Here is a 21,487-nt window from a genome sequence, read left to right on the forward strand (position 1 = left end):
ACATCAGAGAAACAAATACATTCAAGTTGCAGCAAAGGCCAAGGAGGGGTATTAGAGGAAAACCTGGCTTTAGATTTGGATGAGCTGTGCTCTGGGCTGAGGCTCAGAGTCCAACCTGAGTTTGTAGCAAATGTTCCTCATCCTTCTAGAAGCAGCTGACCCAAAAAGCAAGATTTTCTGTCCTTTTACATCAACCTGACTGCCTGGTGAGGAAGGGAAAGAAAAACATTACAACCATGTTTCTAGAAAATGTGAGGTGCCTTTTGGTATTGGCTCTAGTTACCAGGTGACTGGAAAGAAGAAGAGGAGGACTGAGAGAAGCAGATAAAGATGTAATTGACAGGCCTGGCGCAATAGCCTAGTGATTAAACCCTTCCCTTGCATGCTCTAGGATCCCATATGAGCACTGGTTCTTGTCCTGGCTGCTCCAATTCCCATCCAGGTCCTGCTGGAAACTGTGGAGGACAGTCCAAAGCCTTGGAACTCTGCATCCATGTGGGAAACCCGGAGGAAGTTCCTGGTTCCTGGCTTTGGATCAGCTGAGCTCTGGCCATCACGGCCATTAGGGAATGAACCAGTGGTTAGAAGATCTTTCTTTCTGTCTCTCTTTCTCTTGGCATATCTGCCTGTCCAAAAAATAAATAAAACAAATCTTTTAAACAAATGTAATTTACAAGGGTGTACTACTGTCTACTTGTGGGAGTGGATTCATTTCCCATTGAGAAACATAACTGTCAAAAGTCATTATTCCCCACCTTTTTGGAGGGGTGGGTATTTTAGTAATAATTTATTTCTTCTTTAATTCATTCTCTGATTTTGAGGCTACATTTTAAAATCTTATTTTATGCTACAGTTTCATAGGCTCTGGAATTTCTCCTCCGCACTCCCCCCCAGTCTCTTTCTCCCCACTGATTTCCCCTATATTACTACAATAGTATAGTGCTTCACAAGCAGTGAGAAGTCCATCATTCTGCTATTGAAGCGTATCCTGACAGTGGCACAGAGTCCAGCATCCTATTGCTGAGATAGATTGAACAGTTTCATTGGGAGTCCATCTTCAATTTGGAAGCACAGATGCAAACTGCAATATAGCTTTACATCTGAATATGATAGTCTCTATTACACAGCTACTATATATCCCCTTAAATGAAAAAGCCAGAAGACAAAATCAACAACAGTAAGAAAAATGAAAAATTTACAGCAACATGAAGTAAAATGCTACTGAATGACCAATGTGTCACTGAAGAAATGTAAAAGAAAATCAAAAACTTTCTTGAAGAAATGATTCTACTATATGACCTCCCTGTTGTCACTGAAGAAATTTATAATAAAAAGACTTCTTTGAAGAAAAACATCAAAATCCATGAGATGTAGCAAAAACAGTATTGAGAGGGACATGTATGCCATCAGTTGCTTACAAAAATAGAAATATCTTCAACAAATGATGTGGTAATGTATCTCAAGGACTTATGAAAAACTGAAAAATGAAGAGGAAGAAAGAAATTATAAAAATCACAGCAAAAATAAGTAGAATTGAAACTAAAAATCTACAAATTGCAATAAGAAAGAGCCATTTTTTAAGAAAATGATCAAAGCAAACTTAGCCAGACTAGCAAAGAAGAGCAAGAGAGAAAAAAAGAAATAGGATTAGAGATGAAAAAGAAAACATCCTAAGAAACTAGTAGGATGATCTCTTCTTGCTGAATGGATCTTTTGATCATTATGTGGTGTCCTTCATCGGTTTTAATACTGTTCACAGCCTTTCTCCTGCTCCTGATTTAAGCAGTTCCTGGAATTTGGGAGACAACAGCTTAGCTCTCAGCTGTTGATCTTGCTGGAATCTGCTGGTTATTAGATCTATGGGCCACCTGGACCTATTTTGGGTGGAACCCTTAGGATGCCAAGTCGGTACTGTTTTCCCTGTGAGACCAGTGCACTGCATTGAGATGTAAGTGAGTTCTCTCCTGGCTCAGGGCCTGTGAGCTTGCTGTTGCTTCTTCAGCCCCACAGCCTTTTCCGCAGCACACAAAATGGTGCCCAGTGTGGCACTGGTTGGGGGTCTGAACTATGAAATCCACCCTCTTCCTGCACTGCTTCTTTAGATTTTGCCACTCTGCTTCTGCTTAGGATTGAACTCAGCAGGATGAGCAGTTCTATGGCTGGGTTCACCTGCTGAGCACCTGGCTGCTGCTGAGCTCTGATCAAGGATCTCTGACTGCCACTGGGGTATCTAGTCATTGCAACATCACTCCACTGTCCCTGCTGCTTCCCTGTGTCCACAGGTCTCCAGGTGTCCCTCTGCTGTTGGCCTGTCCTCTCCTGTTTCCCAGGATCAAGGGCTCTCTGCTTCACTCTGGCTGATGATTCTCCATTTAAACATGTCCTTACCCTATTCCACCATCTTGTTTCTCCCATTTAAAAAGAAAAAAAAGACCAAAAAAGCATAGTTACTTTTTTTCTGAGAACAATTGGGTCACTGTGATAAGCCAAGCACCAAAATATGTTTGCATAAGGCAATTAATTCTTTTAAAGTTTTATTTTAAATCTGATAATTAATGGCCATGTCCTCTGGGCCATTGACTCAGCAGCAGGGGAAAACAACATTTTATTTTAAGATTTATTCATTTTAGTTAAAAGTTGGAGTTACAAAGAGAGAGGGGAAAAGCAGAGAATGAGGTCTTTCATTGCTGAATCAGTCCCCAAATAGCTGCAATCACCAGAACTGAACTGATATGAAACTGGGAGCCAGGAGCTTCTTCTAGGTTTTCCACATGGATGCAGATGCCCAAGACATTAGGCCATCATCCACAGCTTTCCAAGGCCACTAGCAGGGAGCTGTGCTGGAAGTAATACAGCCAGGACTCCAATGGTGCCCATACCAGATGCTAACCATTGCAAATGGAGGATTGCCTGTTATGCCACCATGCCTGCCTCACAGACCATATTTTTAAGTGAAACCGAACTTGAGCTTATTTCATTCTGTCTCAGCTGTGTGCCAGCCTTACCAGCATTGAGTAGTCATACTGCCTTATTATTTTACTAGTCATAGTAATAAACACAGCAAGAAAGATCTTGGAATCTCAAACCACTTGCAAATCATCTCATTTTGTATTTTAAATATCTGATAAAATTTTCAAAGTTCATGGTTGGAGGTAGGTCTTTGTGTGCACGTTGAGGTTTCTCAAATATCATCCATTTTCGTGACATTTTGTATGCTACGTATCCCATATACTTAGGCTAATTCTTATTTAAGTTTTATGATTTACTTTTATTTGAAAGGAACAAAAGAGACGGAGGGAGAAAGACAATCTGCTAATTCACTTCAAGATGCCTGTAATGACTAGTGCCCAGCCATAAATGTAATCTGATTCTCACATTGCTATTGTCTCCCATGGTCTAACTAGTTCAGGAGTTGGAACTGGGCATTGAACCCAGGCATTCTGAAAGGGAATGTGGGCATCTTTACTATGGGTTAAAAATGCCTTTCTCTGGACTGATTCTTTAAATCAATTTAGTCTTTTTCTTAAGCTTAAATAATTACCTTTAGGAGGATAATTTTTATAAAGTGAGGACACAATCATGAGCCATAAACAGAAGAAAAGTAGAGAAGAAAATAGAACTATCACTATTATCTAAAAGTTTGCCAACACACCATCAAAAAGTTTTTGTCCCTGGTGATACATACAGGTGGTCTCCCTTGGGAAGGCTTGGGTTGATGAATGTGCAAAGCTGACTCTCTCGCTGCCTGTCTCTTTGTTCTGGTGTCAGGACCTGGTTTTGACCCTGGAGTCTTGCAATAAAAGGCACATTCTCAGGGAGGTCTGTTTAATGCAAACTCCAAAGAGCCCTTTGGTGCATTTGGGAAGGCAGAGCTGGAGGGGAAAGTCACTTTCCTTCAGGTGGCTTGGCCATGGAAGCAGGAGAGCTGCCGGTTTGGTGGAGTTCATGGCTCCTTACCCATCAAGTCAGGGCTGAACTCCTAACTCACCTGTCACAGTTCATATTAGTCACTGACTCAAGGTATCCATACATGGCCAGCTTCAAATGTCATGGCCTTCCAGTGACTCAGAAGAGTTTAACATTGTTCTTTCTGCTGGTTGGCTGCCTGAGAGGCTGTTAGGCTTCCCTGGCCTGAGTTCTGAGAAGTGGCCCTTTTGCTCTCTCCTTCAGAATGACTTTCAGCTTAAGATTGTCTGGTGATTGAGTCATCTTTTATTGGGTCATGTGGCTGGCTCCCCAAATCGCCCAAATGTAGGCAAGAGTGTGGGCTTCAGATTGACGATTCCAATCTCGATTTTGCCGCTTACTACCTGGGCAATGCCAAGTATCATAGTAGAAATGGAGGAAGAGGAATTGACGCAATTTCTCTTCTGTCTCATGGAAAAGACAGGGAAATAATCGGCAGGGCAATATTGTGAAGTGTTAAGAGGGGAGCAAAAACAGGGTCACCAACTGTAAGATAACAGACATGGCATTCGACCAGACCAGGGGTGTCATGAAGGACTTTGGGACAACTGGACATTTGAATCAGATAAGCATTATCTTTTTTTTTTTTTTTTTAAGATTTATTGGGCCTGGTGCGGTAACCTAACAGCTAGAGTCCTTGCCTTGAAAGCACCAGGATCCCATGTGGGCGCTAGTTCTAATCCCAGCTGTCTCACTTCACATCTAACTCCCTGCCCATGGCCTGGGAAAACAGTTGAGGACAGCCCAAAGCCTTGGGACCCTGCACCTATATGGGAGACCTAGAAGAATCTCCTGGCTCCTGGATTCAGATCAGCTCAGCTCCGGTCATTGTGGTCACTTGGGGAGTGAATCATCAGACAGAAGATATTTCTCTCTGTCTCTCCTCTTCTCTGTATATCTGCTTTTCCAATAAAATAATATCAAATCTCAAAGAAAAAGATTTATTGACTTTTTTATTTGAAAGGCAGAGTTACACAGAGAGAAAGACAGACAGTAAGAGAAAAAAGAGAGATTTCATTTGCTGGTTCACTCTCCAAATGGCCACATCAGCCAGGGTTGGGGGCAGGCTGAAGTTGGGAGCTAGGAGCTTTATCCAGGTCTTCCACATGGGTGTTGGGACTCAAGTACTTGGTCATCTTCTGTTGCTTTTCCAAGCACGTTAACATGGAGCTGACTGGGAGTAGAGCAGATGGAACTCAAACTGGATCCCATGTAAGATGCTGGGATTGCACACAGCAGTTTAACTCCCTGAGCCACAGCACTGGCCCTTATAGATGTACATTTCAATTCAATTTTCCACTAAGTTCTTAAGTGCCTTGTATTTTGTCATAACTTTGTTACACATATTCTTACATGCCTGCTGCATAGGGATCCAGAGCTGTGACTCAGGACAGGATGGTTCATCATGTTTCCCAGGTTCTACTTTGCTGCTGCAGATCTCCTGGTGTTTAGAGTTCTTCTAGAGAGTATGTTTTATGCTGGAATCTAAGATGACAGAAGGGTGCCTTTGTCCCTTTCATCTTGAGATAGCTACTGGCTCAACTGGTCTGAGAAAATTGGTACCAGGTGGCCACCTGCTGTCATGCTTGTCAGTTCAAAGCCCATTCCCCAGATACCTGTGACCACAGCATCCTGTCTCTGAAGACAGAAATGGTTGCCTTCGGGTCTGTCTGCCTTTTGATTCTTGGGCCTCTGTGGCCTTAAAACCAGGCTCAGCCATTTCAAATCTCTATCCCTAAGTATTGGAGAAGTGAGTAGCAAAAAGAACTTGCCAGGCCTAGAACTTCAAAAGATTTGGGCAGTCAGGCATGTGATGGCAGCCACTTCTGCCCCATCATCGTTATGGAGTGAGACCCTTGGACCTGGAACTACGTTCTCTCCAGCTCTGACTCCCTTGCTTGCTGAATGTGGGTGAATTGCTCAAATTTCAGAGCATTGTGAGTTTGGAGTGGGGAATTCTGGGGCAGCCTAGGCACCTGTTCACTCCATACCTCTCATTGGCGTTTGGTGTTGACTTACCTTCCCTGTATGTTCAGACCAGACCCGGGCTTGTGTGTTGTGTCCTTGTTGTACTTTTCATGGGTCCAGAATGGACTCTAGGTGAGACTCCAGTGAACAAGCACATCTTCCTTCCTCTTTGTTTTTTTCTTTCCTTTTTACTTCTACCTTTTCATAGATGTGTGCGCCAAGGTGCATAGGTGTGTAGATGTGGCTAACAACAGGGAACAATACAAGAGACAAAAGTCAGGGTGGGTCCAGGTCCCTGCAAGTACTTCTCTATGCTCCTGTAACCTCTCATCACCTGTTCTTTTCCCCTTACAGGCTCCCCGGGTCACACTGGCTCCACATCCATGAGCCCATCAGCAGCCCTGTCCACAGGGAAGCCCATGGACAGCCACCCCAGCTACACGGACACTCCAGTGAGTGCACCAAGGACTTTGAGTGCAGTGGGGACCCCCCTCAATGCTCTGGGGTCTCCGTATAGAGTCATCACCTCTGCCATGGGTCCACCCTCAGGAGCGCTGGCAGCCCCTCCAGGAATCAATTTGGTAGCGCCGCCCAGCTCTCAGGTGAGTATCCTTTCTCCCAGTGATCTTTCTAGCTATCTTCAGTGGACTCACTAGAGTGGTCCTGGAGCAGACTCGGCATTCTGCAAATGCTTAGTGAGTCTCTCGCTGGAGGGCTGGGGTTGCCTCTGCAGAATTCCCTTCTGCAGGGCATTGGTTCAGTGAGTCCTGAGGTTGATCAGTCCTGGGGAGTGATGACGGTTTATAGCCTGGGAGGCAGTGACCAACTCCATGAGTCTGCCTCTTGATTACAGTTCTGAGGGGTGGAGCCCTCTTTATTCTTCTCAAGTCAATAATGAGCATTTATTGAATCCCTGATGTGCCACATGTTATTAATAATGGACCTTTAGAAATATTCAGGGCATATTTGGTCTCTGTAAGCTTGCAAGTGATGGGCAGACATCATGTGTGGATAAATGTGGAGAAGGTAAGCTGTGAAATATTCCTGCTGCCCCTGAAGCCATGGGGACTCAGGAAGGAAACTATCTTAATTCCGGGCACCTTGTGTTATAGTGGAGCAAGAGGATGTGTTGATGGCAGAGACTCGCTTGCTGCCCTGCAGGGCCTACAGGACTGCCAGGTGTCCTTCCACTCTTTCCTGCAATATCACATCAAGAGCATCATCCCACCTCCATGTCCCTGCCATGTAGGTTGCCACTGCTGCATTCAGGCTGCATATTAAGCAATTCTGAGAGCACAATCGCCTACAAAACCAGGCATTTGCCTATTCGTTCTCAAGTCTGTAATAGGCTAGGATGACTTCGCTTCAGATGTGGGTGAGCCGGGTTCAGCTGCAGGCTGGGCACAGATCTGCTCCTCCAGTCCCAGAAGTTTCCTGGAGTATTCTTTTTTTATGATGTCTCACAGCACACCCCAAGGCTAAGCCACATTAGACAACAGGGTGAAACCTCTGCTTACACGTGTCTAGTTTTACTGCGATCGCAAGAAAATCATGTGGCTGATTCCAACATCTCTGTGGCAGGGATGGCTGTGTCTCATCCCAAAGCTAAAAGACAGGGTGTAGAGATGAGGAATTTGGCACATATTTTCCCTCTCCCTGGATTACAATGGAGGAACCACACTGTCCCAACCCCAATACATCTGGGGGAAGAATGATAGAGTGTTAGAATGCTCAGTTATATGTGGCTGGGCCATGGGATATTCAGATGTCTAATCATGCATTACCGAAGGTGTCTGAATGATGCTAACCTAAGCAGGCAGATTGAATGAAGCAGCTGGACTTTTCCAATGCAGGTGGGTTTCTTCCAACCAGTTAAAGGGTAGAATAGAAAAGATCAACCTTCCTCTGAGTAAGGCAGCACTTCCCTGCCCAAAGACTCACTAGATGAGGTATCACTTTTTCCCCGCCTTTGGATGTCAAATATTGGCTGTTCTTGGACCTCAAGCCTACTGGTCTTGAGCTGGTGCTGCCAGCTCTCCTGGGTCTCCAGCTTGTCCATTCCCCTCTGGAGCTCAAGTTTGTGAACCTCATGGTTCTCATGAGATAATCTCTAAATAGATATGCACACACATGGGCACACACAGGTACAGATGTCACCTACTGGCCCTGTTTTCCTGGAGGTCATTCACACGGTCCTGAAGCCACCTTCAAATTTAGATTTCAAAGACAAAATGGGACTCCCCTTGTGCCAGTAGTGTTTCCCACTAATATGGAAGAAACTCAGAGTCCAAATTTGGACTTTTTCCTGAAATACCTCACACACTAGGGGTGTGAACGCAAAGCTAGGGGGAGTCACAGAATCTTAGAGCTAGGAATAACCTAAAATAACTGTTGCTTTGGGTTGGAGACCCTCAATTGTAATGATTCCAGGAACTGGGAGCCAGGTGAGTGACACGGATGAGTGAATGATGGTGCATGGAAGTCCACACAGTTACTGGAGACTGTGGATGTCATTCAAGTTCAAAGGCTTTAAAACACTCCACCAGCTTGGTAAAGAACTTCTGTGAGTCACAGTTGATCAGTGTTTTCCACCCCAATTGTGAACTGAATGGATGTCTGTAGGATCTTTTTCAAAATATACATTTTCTCCCATTCTGTATTTTGACACTTGTAAAGATTGCAAAAGCCCCACAGTTCTTCCTGACTACCCCAGCCCTGTCTAAGCAGGGATCGCTCAGCTGGTCTTGTTTTAATCTATTTTTCCATAAATGAAGCAACCAGGCTTGTTGAGCCTGTGTGATTTGTTCAACTTGACACAGCCTGTCAACAGCACAGGCAGGGTCAGGACTACAGGCTTCTGACTTGGAGCTCTGCGTTCTCTGATACTGTATGCACCTCATGCTGACTTCAGCAGTGACCTTCCCACTAATTGCTATAACTTAAAGATTGGACACTCAGTGTGCCTCCAGGGACGAGTGCAGATAGGGTGCAATGAGAGGGTGTGTCTGCTGTCTTAGATGTAGAAGCAGAACCCAAGAGGAGCCGAGAGAGGGGCTGTTGGAGCTGCCAGCCACATTCCTTGCTGCCAGTAGAAGGGGCTGTCCAGGGCAGAGGGGACCTGACAGCAGTGCTATGCCCACCTACTGGCAGTAGCAGAGTGAGTGCCAGCCTCCCCTCCAGCATGCTCGAGGTTGATGATGTGCTTTCTCTCTTGTAGGCATACTCCAGGGGGCAAGTCAGAGCCAGTGCTTAGAAAGACACACTGAAATTCTGACGTGAACACGACTTGCAAAGAGCATTGATGTTCACTCAAGAAAACCATGCATGAGGATCTATGACACATAGGGCCTTACCTGGTGCTACTCTCAGGGGGATAAGCTCTGAACAAGGTGATCTAAGGTCGTCAATTCTTGTGGCAGACAAGGCAGACAAAAGCCTATAGAATACATGAGATGGTTTTAAATAGTGAACATTATATGAAGAAGTAAAACAGGGTGAAGTGAGACAGAGTGGCAGGGCTCATGAGTAGGAAGTGGGTAAGGCACCGTCCCTCTGAGGCCGCTTTTAGCAACCACACTCAAGTCTGATTGGGCCAGACCTGGCCAGTAAACTCATCTCCATAGCCGTGTGAGTGGCAGGGCCGCTATTCCTGGACTGAATGTCTGTACAGAGGGCTTGGGGTTGAAAGGTCAGCTGAAAGCCATGGGCCTGGCCAAGTGGGCTGGGCGCAGAGGCCGAGGCCAACAGTGGCTTTGGGAAGTGATATTAAAACTTGCCAAGTGCTGGTGAGGCACAGCAGCCTCAGATGCCGAGCAGAGTCCTGGCCTTGGGCTCCGGAGCTCATAGCAGGAGGACTTGACCCTGGCAGCTGGTGCCCCAAGGCAGCAGGCCTTGGGGTGAGCTCCGGTGAGCGGCCCTCTGCACTTTCTGGGCTGACTGTTCCCATGCATCGTGCCTTCCCAGCCCAGAACTGGTTCAGAGGGGACTCTTGGGGAAGCCCACTCCTCCCATGGTGACCTGGTAAGTGAGGGAAGGGGGCTCCATGTGGGGGCAGCAGGCATGTGTCCGGCTCTGTCCTTCTGCTGTCTGAGCTTCTCTTTTGGCTCTCATTGGGCTTCCTGGTTTGAGGAGGTGAGAGCTGACCTAGAGCGATGGGGGTTGAGACCCAGGTACCTTTGCAAACCACTTTTTGTTTCAGTTTCTGTTCTTCTTGTATGGACTTACACATCCTGGCGCTGATAACCGACAGGTAAAGGAGATGTGGATTTATAAAATCACATCATCAGCTCCACAGTATTTTATGGCGGGAAAGCGTCATTGTTAGTATTGCTTGGGGTAGGTATTAGACACATGGATTACCATGTCTTCAGGTGAAAAAGTTCTAGAGACATCCAGTTCAACAAATGCTCATTGAAGCAGGCCCAGCAGTAAACACTAGAGAGACCCAAAAAAGGAAAAACTATCATTTATTCTCTGCTCTGGGAGAGTGGGTGGGGGGTGGGACAGGATTTAGGAGGAGAGAGCAATCTCCCACCCACAACAAATGCTAAACATTTAGTTAGGGAGACATTTATGTACCTTACAGATATAGTGATCTAGGCTACATTCGGAGTGTGTGTGTGTTTATGAGAGAGAGAGTCTGCTTTGTACGCTGAGCAGACCCTACGTGTCTTCTCCCCTCCTGAACCCTGGAACCCTGCTTACTGACCTGGGTTCTGTCCTTGGTAATTGCTGCTTAGGTATTTATTGGTAACTGAGTTAGTATCCTTTGAAACCTGTTTGCATTTTTATAGAGAATATTTAGATAATTAAAATTGCAAATGTTAGAGCTGGAATAGACCTTAAAGGTCATCCAAGCCTGATGATGAAAACAAATAAAGCCATAAAGCCTTTGCTTCCAATGAAAGCATATTTGGAAGCCCGACATACATGCTAAATAAAAACAGATCTGGGTGAATCGGGGGTGGGAGATGGGAAGCCTCCACCACCCCATCCCAACCGACTTCTGCACAGCCTCCCTCTCTCTCTCAGTTTGAAAACCACTGATTTAGAGACGAGGAAGCACAATCTATGCCAAGTGAAAGGACCAGGTCAGGATCACACAGGGAGAAAGGAACAGTTGTAGAGAGGAATCCAGGCCCAGGGACCAGGCTCATTACCCAGCATGATAAAGTTACCAAGCTAAATGGCAGGAGCTAAATGGGACAGGAGCACCTGCTTGTAGCCTGGACGTTTTGAATCTGGGCTGAAGACATTTCAGATGTGTGGGACCTGTTGTTCCATGATGGTTCCAGAAGCATCCAGAAAGCATTTGGTCTCTGTGTCTGCATGGGGGAGGCAGACAAGCCAGCAGCCAGGCAAATTTCTATCCTGTTTTCAGGCAGCAGTCGGCTGGTGTGCAGGACCACCTGGTAAATCTTCGCTCTAAAGTGCCTTTTCCAGCAGAGCTGCCTCTAATGGAACAAGACAGCAGTGGGTTAGGGGCCTCAGGGCCAGGCAGCTAATGGGTTTGTGCTCAGATGGTTGCCTTTGCTCTTAGTCCACACAAAACCCAAACCACCCAGAAAGATGGGCAGAGTATAGAATAGCAACACAACTGTCCCAACCTCTCTCTCCCACCATCTCCCAGACTCATGAAGAGTGGATGTGTTAGGGAGTACCTGCTCATTCTGATCAGGGAGAGTATACCCCCAATACAGACTGCTTTGCCAGGGGTTCCTCGCCAATGCTTGAGTTGCACAGGCAAATGGAAATTGAGAATCTCCTGCCACTCAAGGCAGACAATATAGTGATGGAAGAACAATTACCTGGGACCCCTCTAGAACCCTGGAGTTCTTTCTACCTCCTTCCAGTTAGACCTGGCAAGGAAGCTCACTGGATACCTAACAGACTCTCTTGGAACAATGGCCTGAATGTCTCCTTTGACCTGTTCCCATGCTATTGTCTTCTTCATATCTCCACAGTAGAGTCTCAAGGTCTTTATTTTTTTCCCCTCCTGCTTCAAACCTCCAGTGGTTCTTCATTGCCTCCCAAACTAAATCCATCCTCCTAACCCAACAATCAAATCTCTAAACTCCATTGTAGCCCACCTCTCTCCACTGCTCACTGGACATACCAGCTTCCTTCTGGACTTCTGGTCTCAAAGCCTTGCTGCCCAGTGTTGGCTCCATCCAAATCCTACCTGTTTTTGAAGGCTTTCCAGTCCCAGCCCGAATGCCACTTCTTTTAGAACGTCTTTCCAGGTCAGAGTAGTATGCAATCTTTCCATCCTACACTATCTCAACCGATTTTGAATCTTGTAAATGGCCAGTTTCTTGAGGTGATGCCTGTGTCATCTGAGACCTAAATGGAAGCAATAATTCTCCTGTGGTTGCTGCAGCATGATGGCAATGAGATCAGCCCTTCTGGAGACCGGGTGGAGGAGAAGAAGGTGAAGTCCTCTTGAGCCACAGGTGACAGTGGCCTGCTTTTTTCATTCCCTTGACCTTACTTGTCCACTTGAGTATTTGAGAACAGTGCTGAGGTCAGCTAGAACACTTGTGTTTTTCTGTTTGAGTCAGTCAGGAAGTGTTGCTGCCTAGGAACACATTGATTGAGTTCCCACCACCCCCATGGTTCTTAACCCTGGCTGCACATTAGTATCATCTGGAGAATTTTAACAAATGCCAGTGCCAAGACTTTAGTTCAGACAGACTGAGTCACAATCTCCAGGCAGAAGCCCCAACCATTGGTTTCACAAAGCTCCTTTGCATGCATCGAGGATTCAGAATCACTGTACTACCCCAAATTAGAACAAAATATTGGTCACAGATTCCAGATGTTGTGTCTTAGCCTTGAAAGGAGTGGAGAAGGTTGTGGTATATTCTAGTGGCTAAGATGCCTACATCTGGAGTTGAGTGTTCGACGTTAATAATTAAGATGCTGTTTTGGAAACTTGCATCCCATATGTATTGGAGTCCTTGGGTTAGAGTTCTGGCTCTGTTCCTCATTCTAGCTGATGTGCACCCTTGTAAGGAGCAGGTGATGAATCGAATGTCTAGTCCCTCCCACCCATGCGGGAGACCTGATCATGCTGCTGGCTTCTGATTTTGGCTGGGACCAGTTCCTGCTTGTGGTCATTTAGGGAGTACATCAGGGGAAGGGAGATATATCTTTGTATCTCTGTCTTTCTGGTTGCCTGCATTTCAAATAAATATATATCTTAAAAAGATTGCAACATCTTCAATCAGAGTACATGGGTTTGATAACCAGCTCTGCCTCTTAACTCCAGGTTCTTGCTCAAGTAGCTGCTGAGAGGCAGTAGGTAATGCTTCCAGTGGTTGGGTCCCGGTCCCCCAAATGGAAGGCTTGGATCGAGTTCCTGGCTCCTACCTTCAGCCTGGTCAAGTCTCAGCTATTGTAATCCTTGGAAAAGCAAGCCAGTGGATGGAACCTCTGCCTCTCCCTGTGCCCCTGAAAAAAATTAAACTTTTAAAAGATTTTAAAAGGATCATAAGGATTTCCTATCACTTATGTGTTTTCATCTACAGTAAATTATTGCTAACAACAACAACAACAAAATTCCTATGCTGTTGATTGGTTCTTTAGTGTGAAGCCAGTACAGAGTTATTTTCTAACCCGAATGGCATTTAACCCACAGTCTCTGTCCACCTCCTGTGCTTAGTGCACTGAGGAACTAGGGACTTAAGAAGGAATTTAACTCAGTCTCCACTGTGGGTTATGTTTTATTGATCACTCCTTCTATTTTAAAGGTCTTAAAAAGAGGGGGAAAGCCCTACTTTTGGGTCCGTTTACGAAGTACAGTTGTTTGAGTTGTATGTTGCGAAGTCAGACAGACCATGGCAAATCAGGGACCCTTCCTTGGGCTCTGGATATTTTGTCAGCTGGTTTCTACTAGGCAGATGCACACCAATGCATGCTTTCACCATCTTCATTTAAATCTGCTTGTCAATTTTCTTAATCTTTGCACAGAATCTGATTTCATGAAATGGTGCATTTTTGAGGCTTTGCAAAGATACCTACTAGATTTTGTTGCTCTGTACCCATGGCACTCAAATAGTGCTGATTGGATGACTGACTCATGTCTATTTGACTTGTTTTCTTTGAGGACTATAAAATATTTATCAGCATCGTCTTAGTTATCTCCCCAGGAGCCCTGGGGAGCTCAGGGGTGGTGGTAGGGAGGAAGTACACGTTGGTGATAAAGATGACTGGAATGACCATTTATTCAGCCTTTCCCAATCTACCAGCTGGACCCCACACTGGGCACTGGGAAGTCAAGGTATGGTATATGGCTCTATAGATTTTGTAATTTCTCAGAAGAATACTCTGTTGCTTATAGACAAGTTCAAACTCATGATCTGGTGCTTCCTGTCGTGTGTGTGTGTGTGTGTGTGTGTGTGTGTGTGTGTGTGTGTGTGTGTGTGTTGCTGTAACAATTTGTGCATCAGGATTGGCATTTTCAGTGGGCTCATGAAAATGACCATTTTAGCTCTCCTTCGCTTCCATGACCTGTGACCTCCTGCTAGAGATGCACCTGTGTTTCCCTCTGTACCCCAGAGCCTGGCACAGTCCCTGGCAAGGTGAACACTCAGGGAATGTCTATTGATTGATTAATGAATGGATTCACATTTCTTGCTTGCCTCTCTTAGAGTCTCAGTCTTGCCTGAGGGCCAGAGCTCTTCTTGGAGCACTGCTGAATAGGTAGTGGGGAGTTGATAAAAAATTTACAAAATGCACAGCTGACATTGTACTAGGTGTGCAGTTCAGCATGGATTTCCAGCTCAGTAAAATGCATGAGTTAAAGGAATAAAATCAGAGAGATTCTGCTATTGTCTAATGCTGATTTGAGTCTGTTGTCTATGAGTTACCAGTTATAATTCTGATAGTTTATACTTCCTGTCTTCCTCACACCTTCTAGGGTGATGTAAGATTTCTCTGCTCTCCTTCCCCATTTCCGAGCAGCATAGGGCCTCACAAGTATATTAGGTTTTACAATTCTTTGATGTAGATCAGAAGCAGTCTGACTCATATTGATTGTTGATTCATTGGTTACTTCACAATATCTTATTGCATGAGATACAGGCTGTTTGGGGTTGAAATAATATTACTGTTTCAGATTGACATCATTTCATAACATCCACATCAACAACAACAACATCAACAACAAATCATATCACCCTGAAAAAAATAACGTGCCACTGAATAACCAACACATGCATGACAAAAGGAAACACAGAAGTCTCTTGGGAAAAATGATGCCATCATATACGGAGCAGGCAGACAGGAGGCGGTTTGTATCCCAACCCTGAAGACTCCTAGATCCTCACTAAGGACTATCAGTATGAGGACTACATCCCAACCGCCAAGGAGACCACGGGGAATTGGAGTGCCTTCGGAGGCCGAGAACTCTGAGGTCACCCACCTCCATTTGGATCTCCACATGGGTTGGAAGAAGCCCAAATCCTGCCTTGCAGGATCCAAGGTCATCGGAACGACAACCAGGAGCACTGAGCGGTCTGCAGAAACAGAACAGTAAACTTCCTTCGGGACTAGGGAGAGGAGCTTTCTTTGGTCCTTGCCTGGTTCCAACTTTGGATCCCCACCCTCTCTCATAATGACCATCAGGATCACTCCAGAAACCCCTCAAAACAAACTAACAAACAAACAACTAAACAAAAAAAAAAAACCCCTAGAATAGATAGACATAGAACTGCAAGGAAAGCTTAGAAACAGACGGGAAATGGGCAGTGGGGATGCACTTATAACTCACTGGGTGGGACACAAAGATTAGTTACTCCTCACTAGGGTATTGAAGATTTCTCTGCACACCCCTCCGAAAACTGTTCACCTAAACTGTTGACATATGTCTTGTTAGAGTTATAGAGTTAGACTACCCGAAAAACAGCGAGGCTCTGCAAAATCTTGCTTCAATGCTATAAACTGCTAAATACTAAAATTAAAATAGACATGAGACAGCTGAATAGTAATCTATAGACATTCTCAGGTGTATAGCAACCAGTTGTATATAAACTAATAATTGAAATGTCAATGTAGAAGTCATAGGATGTGGTTCAGAACTTGCACTCTTTTTTTTCTCTCTCTCTTTTAACATGTTGGTTACTCAATACCATGTCAACTAATTCCATTACATTATAAATTGTTACTGATGTAATGTCGGGGCTTTTAATTGATTGGGATGATACTCTGCCGGCTCTATCTTCAGACCAGAGATGGTCTCCCCAAGAAACCGTTGAACTTATCTGGACAAAAAGATGCTGGACTCTATGCTTTGTAGATGCTTGCAATGAAAGAATCTTGACTGAATTTGAACTGTGGTAATGCAACAAGGTGGAGGAATCCACCATGGGGGGGCAGATTTGGGGGAGGGAGGAATCCCAGTGCCTATAAAACTGTGTCACATAATGCAATGTAATCAATAAAAAAATTAAAAAATATTTTAAAAAATCAGAGAGATTCTAATGGAGGTGTGTTGTGATTTTAGGTTTAGATTTTGGCTCTGGAAGTGATTTCATTTCTGTCATGTTGCCTTTTTCCCCCCTCCCTTAAATTCATATCACAGATATGCAGGTGCTCTGTACTTAGAAATGGCTTTCTGAAGTAGAGCTTGTCTTGAGTGTGCCCTTGTTGCATTGGGCCTGGGGATTGGGGTGAACCTGGCTGTGGACTTTATTGTGTGTTTTTCTCTTGCAGCTGAATGTGGTCAACAGTGTCAGCAGTTCAGAGGATATCAAACCCTTACCAGGGATTCCTGGGATTGGAAACATGAACTACCCATCCACCAGCCCCGGATCTCTGGTTAAACACATCTGTGCCATCTGTGGTGACAGATCCTCAGGTACATGCTGCAGCAAATGCTCTTCTGGCTACCCAAGAACACAGTCCTAGGAAGAGACTTACCCTACCACATGCCTGGACCAGTGCATCCTTTAGGATGGCCAGCTGGAACTAGCCTCTAAATTTTTGTCACTGACTTCATTTCATAGACTACACTATCTGTGTGCTTATTTTTATTAAAAAAAAAGTTACCTATTTGTTTATTTGAAAGGCAGAGTTACACAGAAAGATACACACAGAGGAAAAGAAGGGAGGGATAGAAATAAGAAGGAGGAGGAGGAAGGAAAGAAGGAAGGAAGGAAACTTCTATTTGTTAATTCACTCCCCTACATGGCCACAACAGCTGGGGCTGGTCCAGGTTGAAGCCAGGAGCCTCAAACTCCATTTCATGTCTCTTATATTGGTGCAGGGGCCCAAGCACTTGGACTGTCTGCCATTGCTTTCCCACAAGTGTTGGCAGGGACCTTGGTTGGAATTGAAGCAGAAAGGACTCGAACTGTTACTACAGTATGGGATACCTGCATTGCAGATGGTATCTTTACCCATTGTGCTCCATTTTTAAATTTATCTTAAAGACTGAATAATGAAGAGTTGTGGTAAGGTGGGGAGAAATGCACACAGAGAAAGAGAAAGAGAGAGAGAGAGATCTTCTATCTGTTGGTTCAGTACCCAGATGCCTCTAACAGGTGTGACTGGGGTATATAGAAACCAGAATCCAAGAGCTTTATCTGAGGCTCCCCCGTGGGCAACAAGAAGCCAAGCACTTGGCTCATTGTTTGCTGCCTCTTATGCACATTAGCAGGGAGCTGGACTGGAAGCAGACAGGACTCCATCCCAGACATTCTAATATGGGATGGAGGCATCCCCAAAGGCACCATACATAACTCACCACACCACAATGTCCACTCCAGTATATATGAATGAGGAGCATCATTTTACACTGGAGGAGTAGAGTCACAGATAGCTGCTTTGAAGGTTCCCTCTGGGGTGACCCCGCTGCATGTATTACTGGGAAAGAGCAGCTGTTGTGCTTGCCAAGGAACTCATATTTTTAACATTAAATTCAAAAACATTTTTAACATCGTAAAACAGTTCCAAACAATTATGAAAATAACACCTCAATAAACAGACATTTGGAAGAACTAGAAAAGTACAAAGCAAAATAAAAATCATGAGAAATGTCCCCAAGAACGATAAGCCCCTTAATATTTTAATATATTTCTGTGTTTTACAACATTCCAGATTTAAAATAAGTTTTTAGAGTCAAAAACAAATGTGCTTTCACAAATTTATTTTCTTCGATCCTCTTCACTTCATTCCCTTGCTTTCCACTCCTTCTGCTCCTTTCCCTGCCATCTACTCCTCTCTGCACCCATTTTGAGTGCATTCAAGTGTCTCATTTGCTTGCTTAAGAGATTGAAGGTTGTTTTTTTTTCTATAGCTGTCTGTAATGGCTGACTGAATGTTTCTCATCCTCTCATTGTCATTAAAGCCACTAAAACTGTGCCATGCCACGGAAAGTTCCAGGCACCTGGAATTTTGAAGCTCCATGGGGCTATGCTTGCTTGATATCAGAGCCATTTTTAGATTGTGCAGACTTCGCCATTGCCATAACAGAAAGCCAGTCTCAGTTCAACAGAACATTTTGCTTGCCATGGTTATTTTAGTGCAAAGTCTGGGAGGTTAATTCATATATTGAAAAGGCATGGGAATGACTGGGTCATAGAGTTGACAAATTGTTCCCATGTTTTTTAAAGACAAATATTTCAGAGCTGAGTGCATTCATTTCTTTGTGCCCAAGATAAAATACTGTATTTATCATTGCTGTTGGCTCGCTGAATTAGTAGAGTCAGCTAATCCAGCTTTCCCAGCCACCATTTCATTTTAGGGTGATTTCCTTTGAAATATAAGCCCTGGGAAAGCAGATGTTTACATCTGCTCCATCTCAGGGACTTCACATGCATTTTAAGATCAACCTAAACAAAACCGATTTAGAATATCATGTCAGGTCCATAGCTACGTGTCATCACATATCAAGTTCAAAAATCAGATATAAATGTGTTTGCAATAATCTGTTTTCTTGTATTTGTCAAGTTCTACAATTCCGGGTACCTGAGCACCACTGCCAGGTGTGTAGTACAGAGAAGGCTTCTTTTTAGAAAGAGGATTATGATTGATTGATGATGCCTGTGTGGGGATGGGCATGGTGGCTATCCTGGCACAAATTAGACATACTTACCTGGGATGATGAGAACTGAATGATTGGGGTAGCTAACAAGGCAATGAAACATGCAACAGGTAATTTTGGGTCAAACAAAACCAGATCTATCAGATGTTTATGTCATCTTGCAACACCGAGTGTCCTATTTGCTGTAACTATTATTTACCAATTTATTTCTTCAGTGGGCAGTAGCCTTTACAAATTCTTAATTCAGAATCTGCTCATAGTTAATGATAAAGGACACTAATTTCCTAAGACCCTGGGCCTCAATGATGAGGAATATTAGTTTGGCTATGATTCTTCACCTCCTAAGTAGTACATGCCAACTGCATATCTTATGTAGTATATATACACTTGCCTTGAACTGAGGAAGACCATTTGCTTCATCAAACCCAAGAGTTGCCTTGATCAAATGAATGTAAGTGTAATCTTGCGCCAAGAATCCTTCTACTGGTGCTTCCTGGAATTAGCGAGCCAGAAGGAAGACAGGAGAAAAGTGGACTTACTCTGCTGTTATGGGTTCTGTGATCCAGTCCGTGTTTTTCTACTGGTATTATTTGCTATCTGTCCCACTGCCCAGATGACATTCCTGTTCCCATGCTAGGGGGGAGGAGGGAAACCCAGGGGTTCTTATGAACCAAAGACCCAGATAAATACAGCACGACTGATAGCATGCTCTTGTCTTGCAACCAGGAAAGCACTATGGAGTGTACAGTTGTGAAGGCTGTAAAGGTTTCTTCAAGAGAACCATAAGGAAAGACCTCATCTACACGTGTCGGGATAATAAAGACTGCCTCATTGACAAGCGCCAGCGCAACCGCTGCCAATACTGTCGCTATCAGAAGTGCCTTGTCATGGGCATGAAGAGGGAAGGTGAGGCTCCCCCAGCATACCCTTCCACTTAAGGGAGAAGAGTTTACATCTGAATAACTGTAGGAGATGAGTATATAGGAAAAGAACCCCTGTGCATTGGACTGTGTGCAAGGAAGAAGTTTACAGTAAGGGTTAGGATGACTTGGGGTAACATGACTTTTCATGAATTGCAAATGAAGGTCCCCTCACCCCCAGGAGGTGTCTCCAGAGTAAAGGGAGTGAAAAATGTCTTCCTCTGCTAGGGTCACCCTTCTTCTGCTGGAGCACAGATGGTGGCCCTCTCACTCGACCCTCTCCCTCTTTTCTTGTGATAGCCAGGCAGTAAGTCTCTGAGCTCAGGGACCAAGGTCCTTGCACTCAGCTCTCTCCCTGGACACCACACTGACCTTCAAGTTGAAGCCAACTTCTCCCTTGTCAGCCTAGATCTCCCTCTGCAGACAACTCCAGATTTGATTTCACTCTCTGGAATTTTGTAAGCTGGGTCTGCTGTAAACCCTTTCAAATTGGTGTACTGCATGGTCTTTTAGGATTATGGGCATTAGCAGGTCTGATGGATCTGGTCTTCTCCTTAGAGACCATCATTTAAGCCATTACATCTTTTAATTTATAGTGTGGGTTAGTTGGACTATTCGGGTGTCAGGAAAAAAAATCCAGAGGCACTTTCTGTTCCTTTCACAGATAAAAATGTCTTCTCATTAAGTAACACAAATAAATTGAAGAGGTACATAGTGTCACTGATGCATCTTAATAGATTTTAGAGTAAAGAAGTTGTGTCTCCTTGAGGCCATGGGGACAAGAGTTGCAGCCCTGGTAGACTCTCCCTTCCCCACAAATGAGTCTGATTGAAAGATCCGTGAAGGGAATGTTTCTTTGCTCCCCTTCTAAGAGGAAACGCCACCCATCAGAGGGCAGGAAGATGTTCTTGGCCTTTTGAGTTGCTGGGAAATAGAGCCTTCAGAATCTCGAAATCAGTTGCACACATCACATGGGAGTGGAGATGGGCTCAGACGGGTGAAGTAGGTTTTCCAAAGACCCAAAGGAAAGTGGTCAGCAGACGTGCTCTTTGTCCAGCTCCCAGGTTGTGCCTGTCTCCTGCTGGTGTGCGACGCGTGCTGTGACATCTAACAGAATCTCCCAATCACCAGACTCCAATTTGAGATCCTGATTATCTGCCTTTCCTCGGTCCAATTGTCACAGTCTCCCCCTTAGTAGCAAATGGCAGTTCCATTTTCCAGTTGCTCAAACCCAAATCTTTTGACTGTCACTTTTCTTCCATGCTGTATGTGTAATGAATGAAGAAATCCTGTATCTTCTTCCCCATATGCTCAGAAGCTTTCCATGCTTCAATACTTTCACTCAACCAATTCACCCAAACCACCAATTTATTTTGCAGAAGTTCTAGTTGGCACATAACACTGACACCTCTTGTAATAATCCAGACAGCATCCTAAGAGGTGTCCTTGTTCTCATCTTTGCCTATGTACAGTTTCCTCTTGGAATAGCAGCCAAGGTGAAGCTTTAGAACAAGTGGATGATGGCAGATGATTCTTCCATCAAAGTCCTCCAGCACCTTTCCTTCTCACAAAGAGAAGACAAAATCCT

At 44.6% G+C, this 21,487-nt stretch overlaps 1 protein-coding gene across 2 annotated transcripts in view; it reads left to right on the forward strand.

The window, feature by feature from the left end:
- Window positions 1–21,487, forward strand: part of RXRG (retinoid X receptor gamma) — a 51,798-nt gene that overhangs the window by 16,834 nt on the left and 13,477 nt on the right. The window contains exons 2-4 of one of the 2 annotated variants that reach the window (XM_041003208.1): window positions 6,289–6,536; window positions 16,648–16,792; window positions 19,706–19,885. In XM_041003208.1, coding sequence (XP_040859142.1) covers window positions 6,289–6,536; window positions 16,648–16,792; window positions 19,706–19,885 — 573 coding nt within the window. Of the gene's footprint in view, window positions 1–6,288; window positions 6,537–16,647; window positions 16,793–19,705; window positions 19,886–21,487 lie in introns of those variants that run through there. The other variant, XM_041003209.1, reaches the window with a different exon arrangement.

The sequence above is a fragment of the Ochotona curzoniae genome, unplaced genomic scaffold, assembly GCF_017591425.1.
Source record: "Ochotona curzoniae isolate NIBS_2020 unplaced genomic scaffold, NIBS_Ocur_1.0 scaffold_2683, whole genome shotgun sequence".
In the NCBI taxonomy this organism is placed as follows: Eukaryota; Metazoa; Chordata; class Mammalia; order Lagomorpha; family Ochotonidae; genus Ochotona; species Ochotona curzoniae.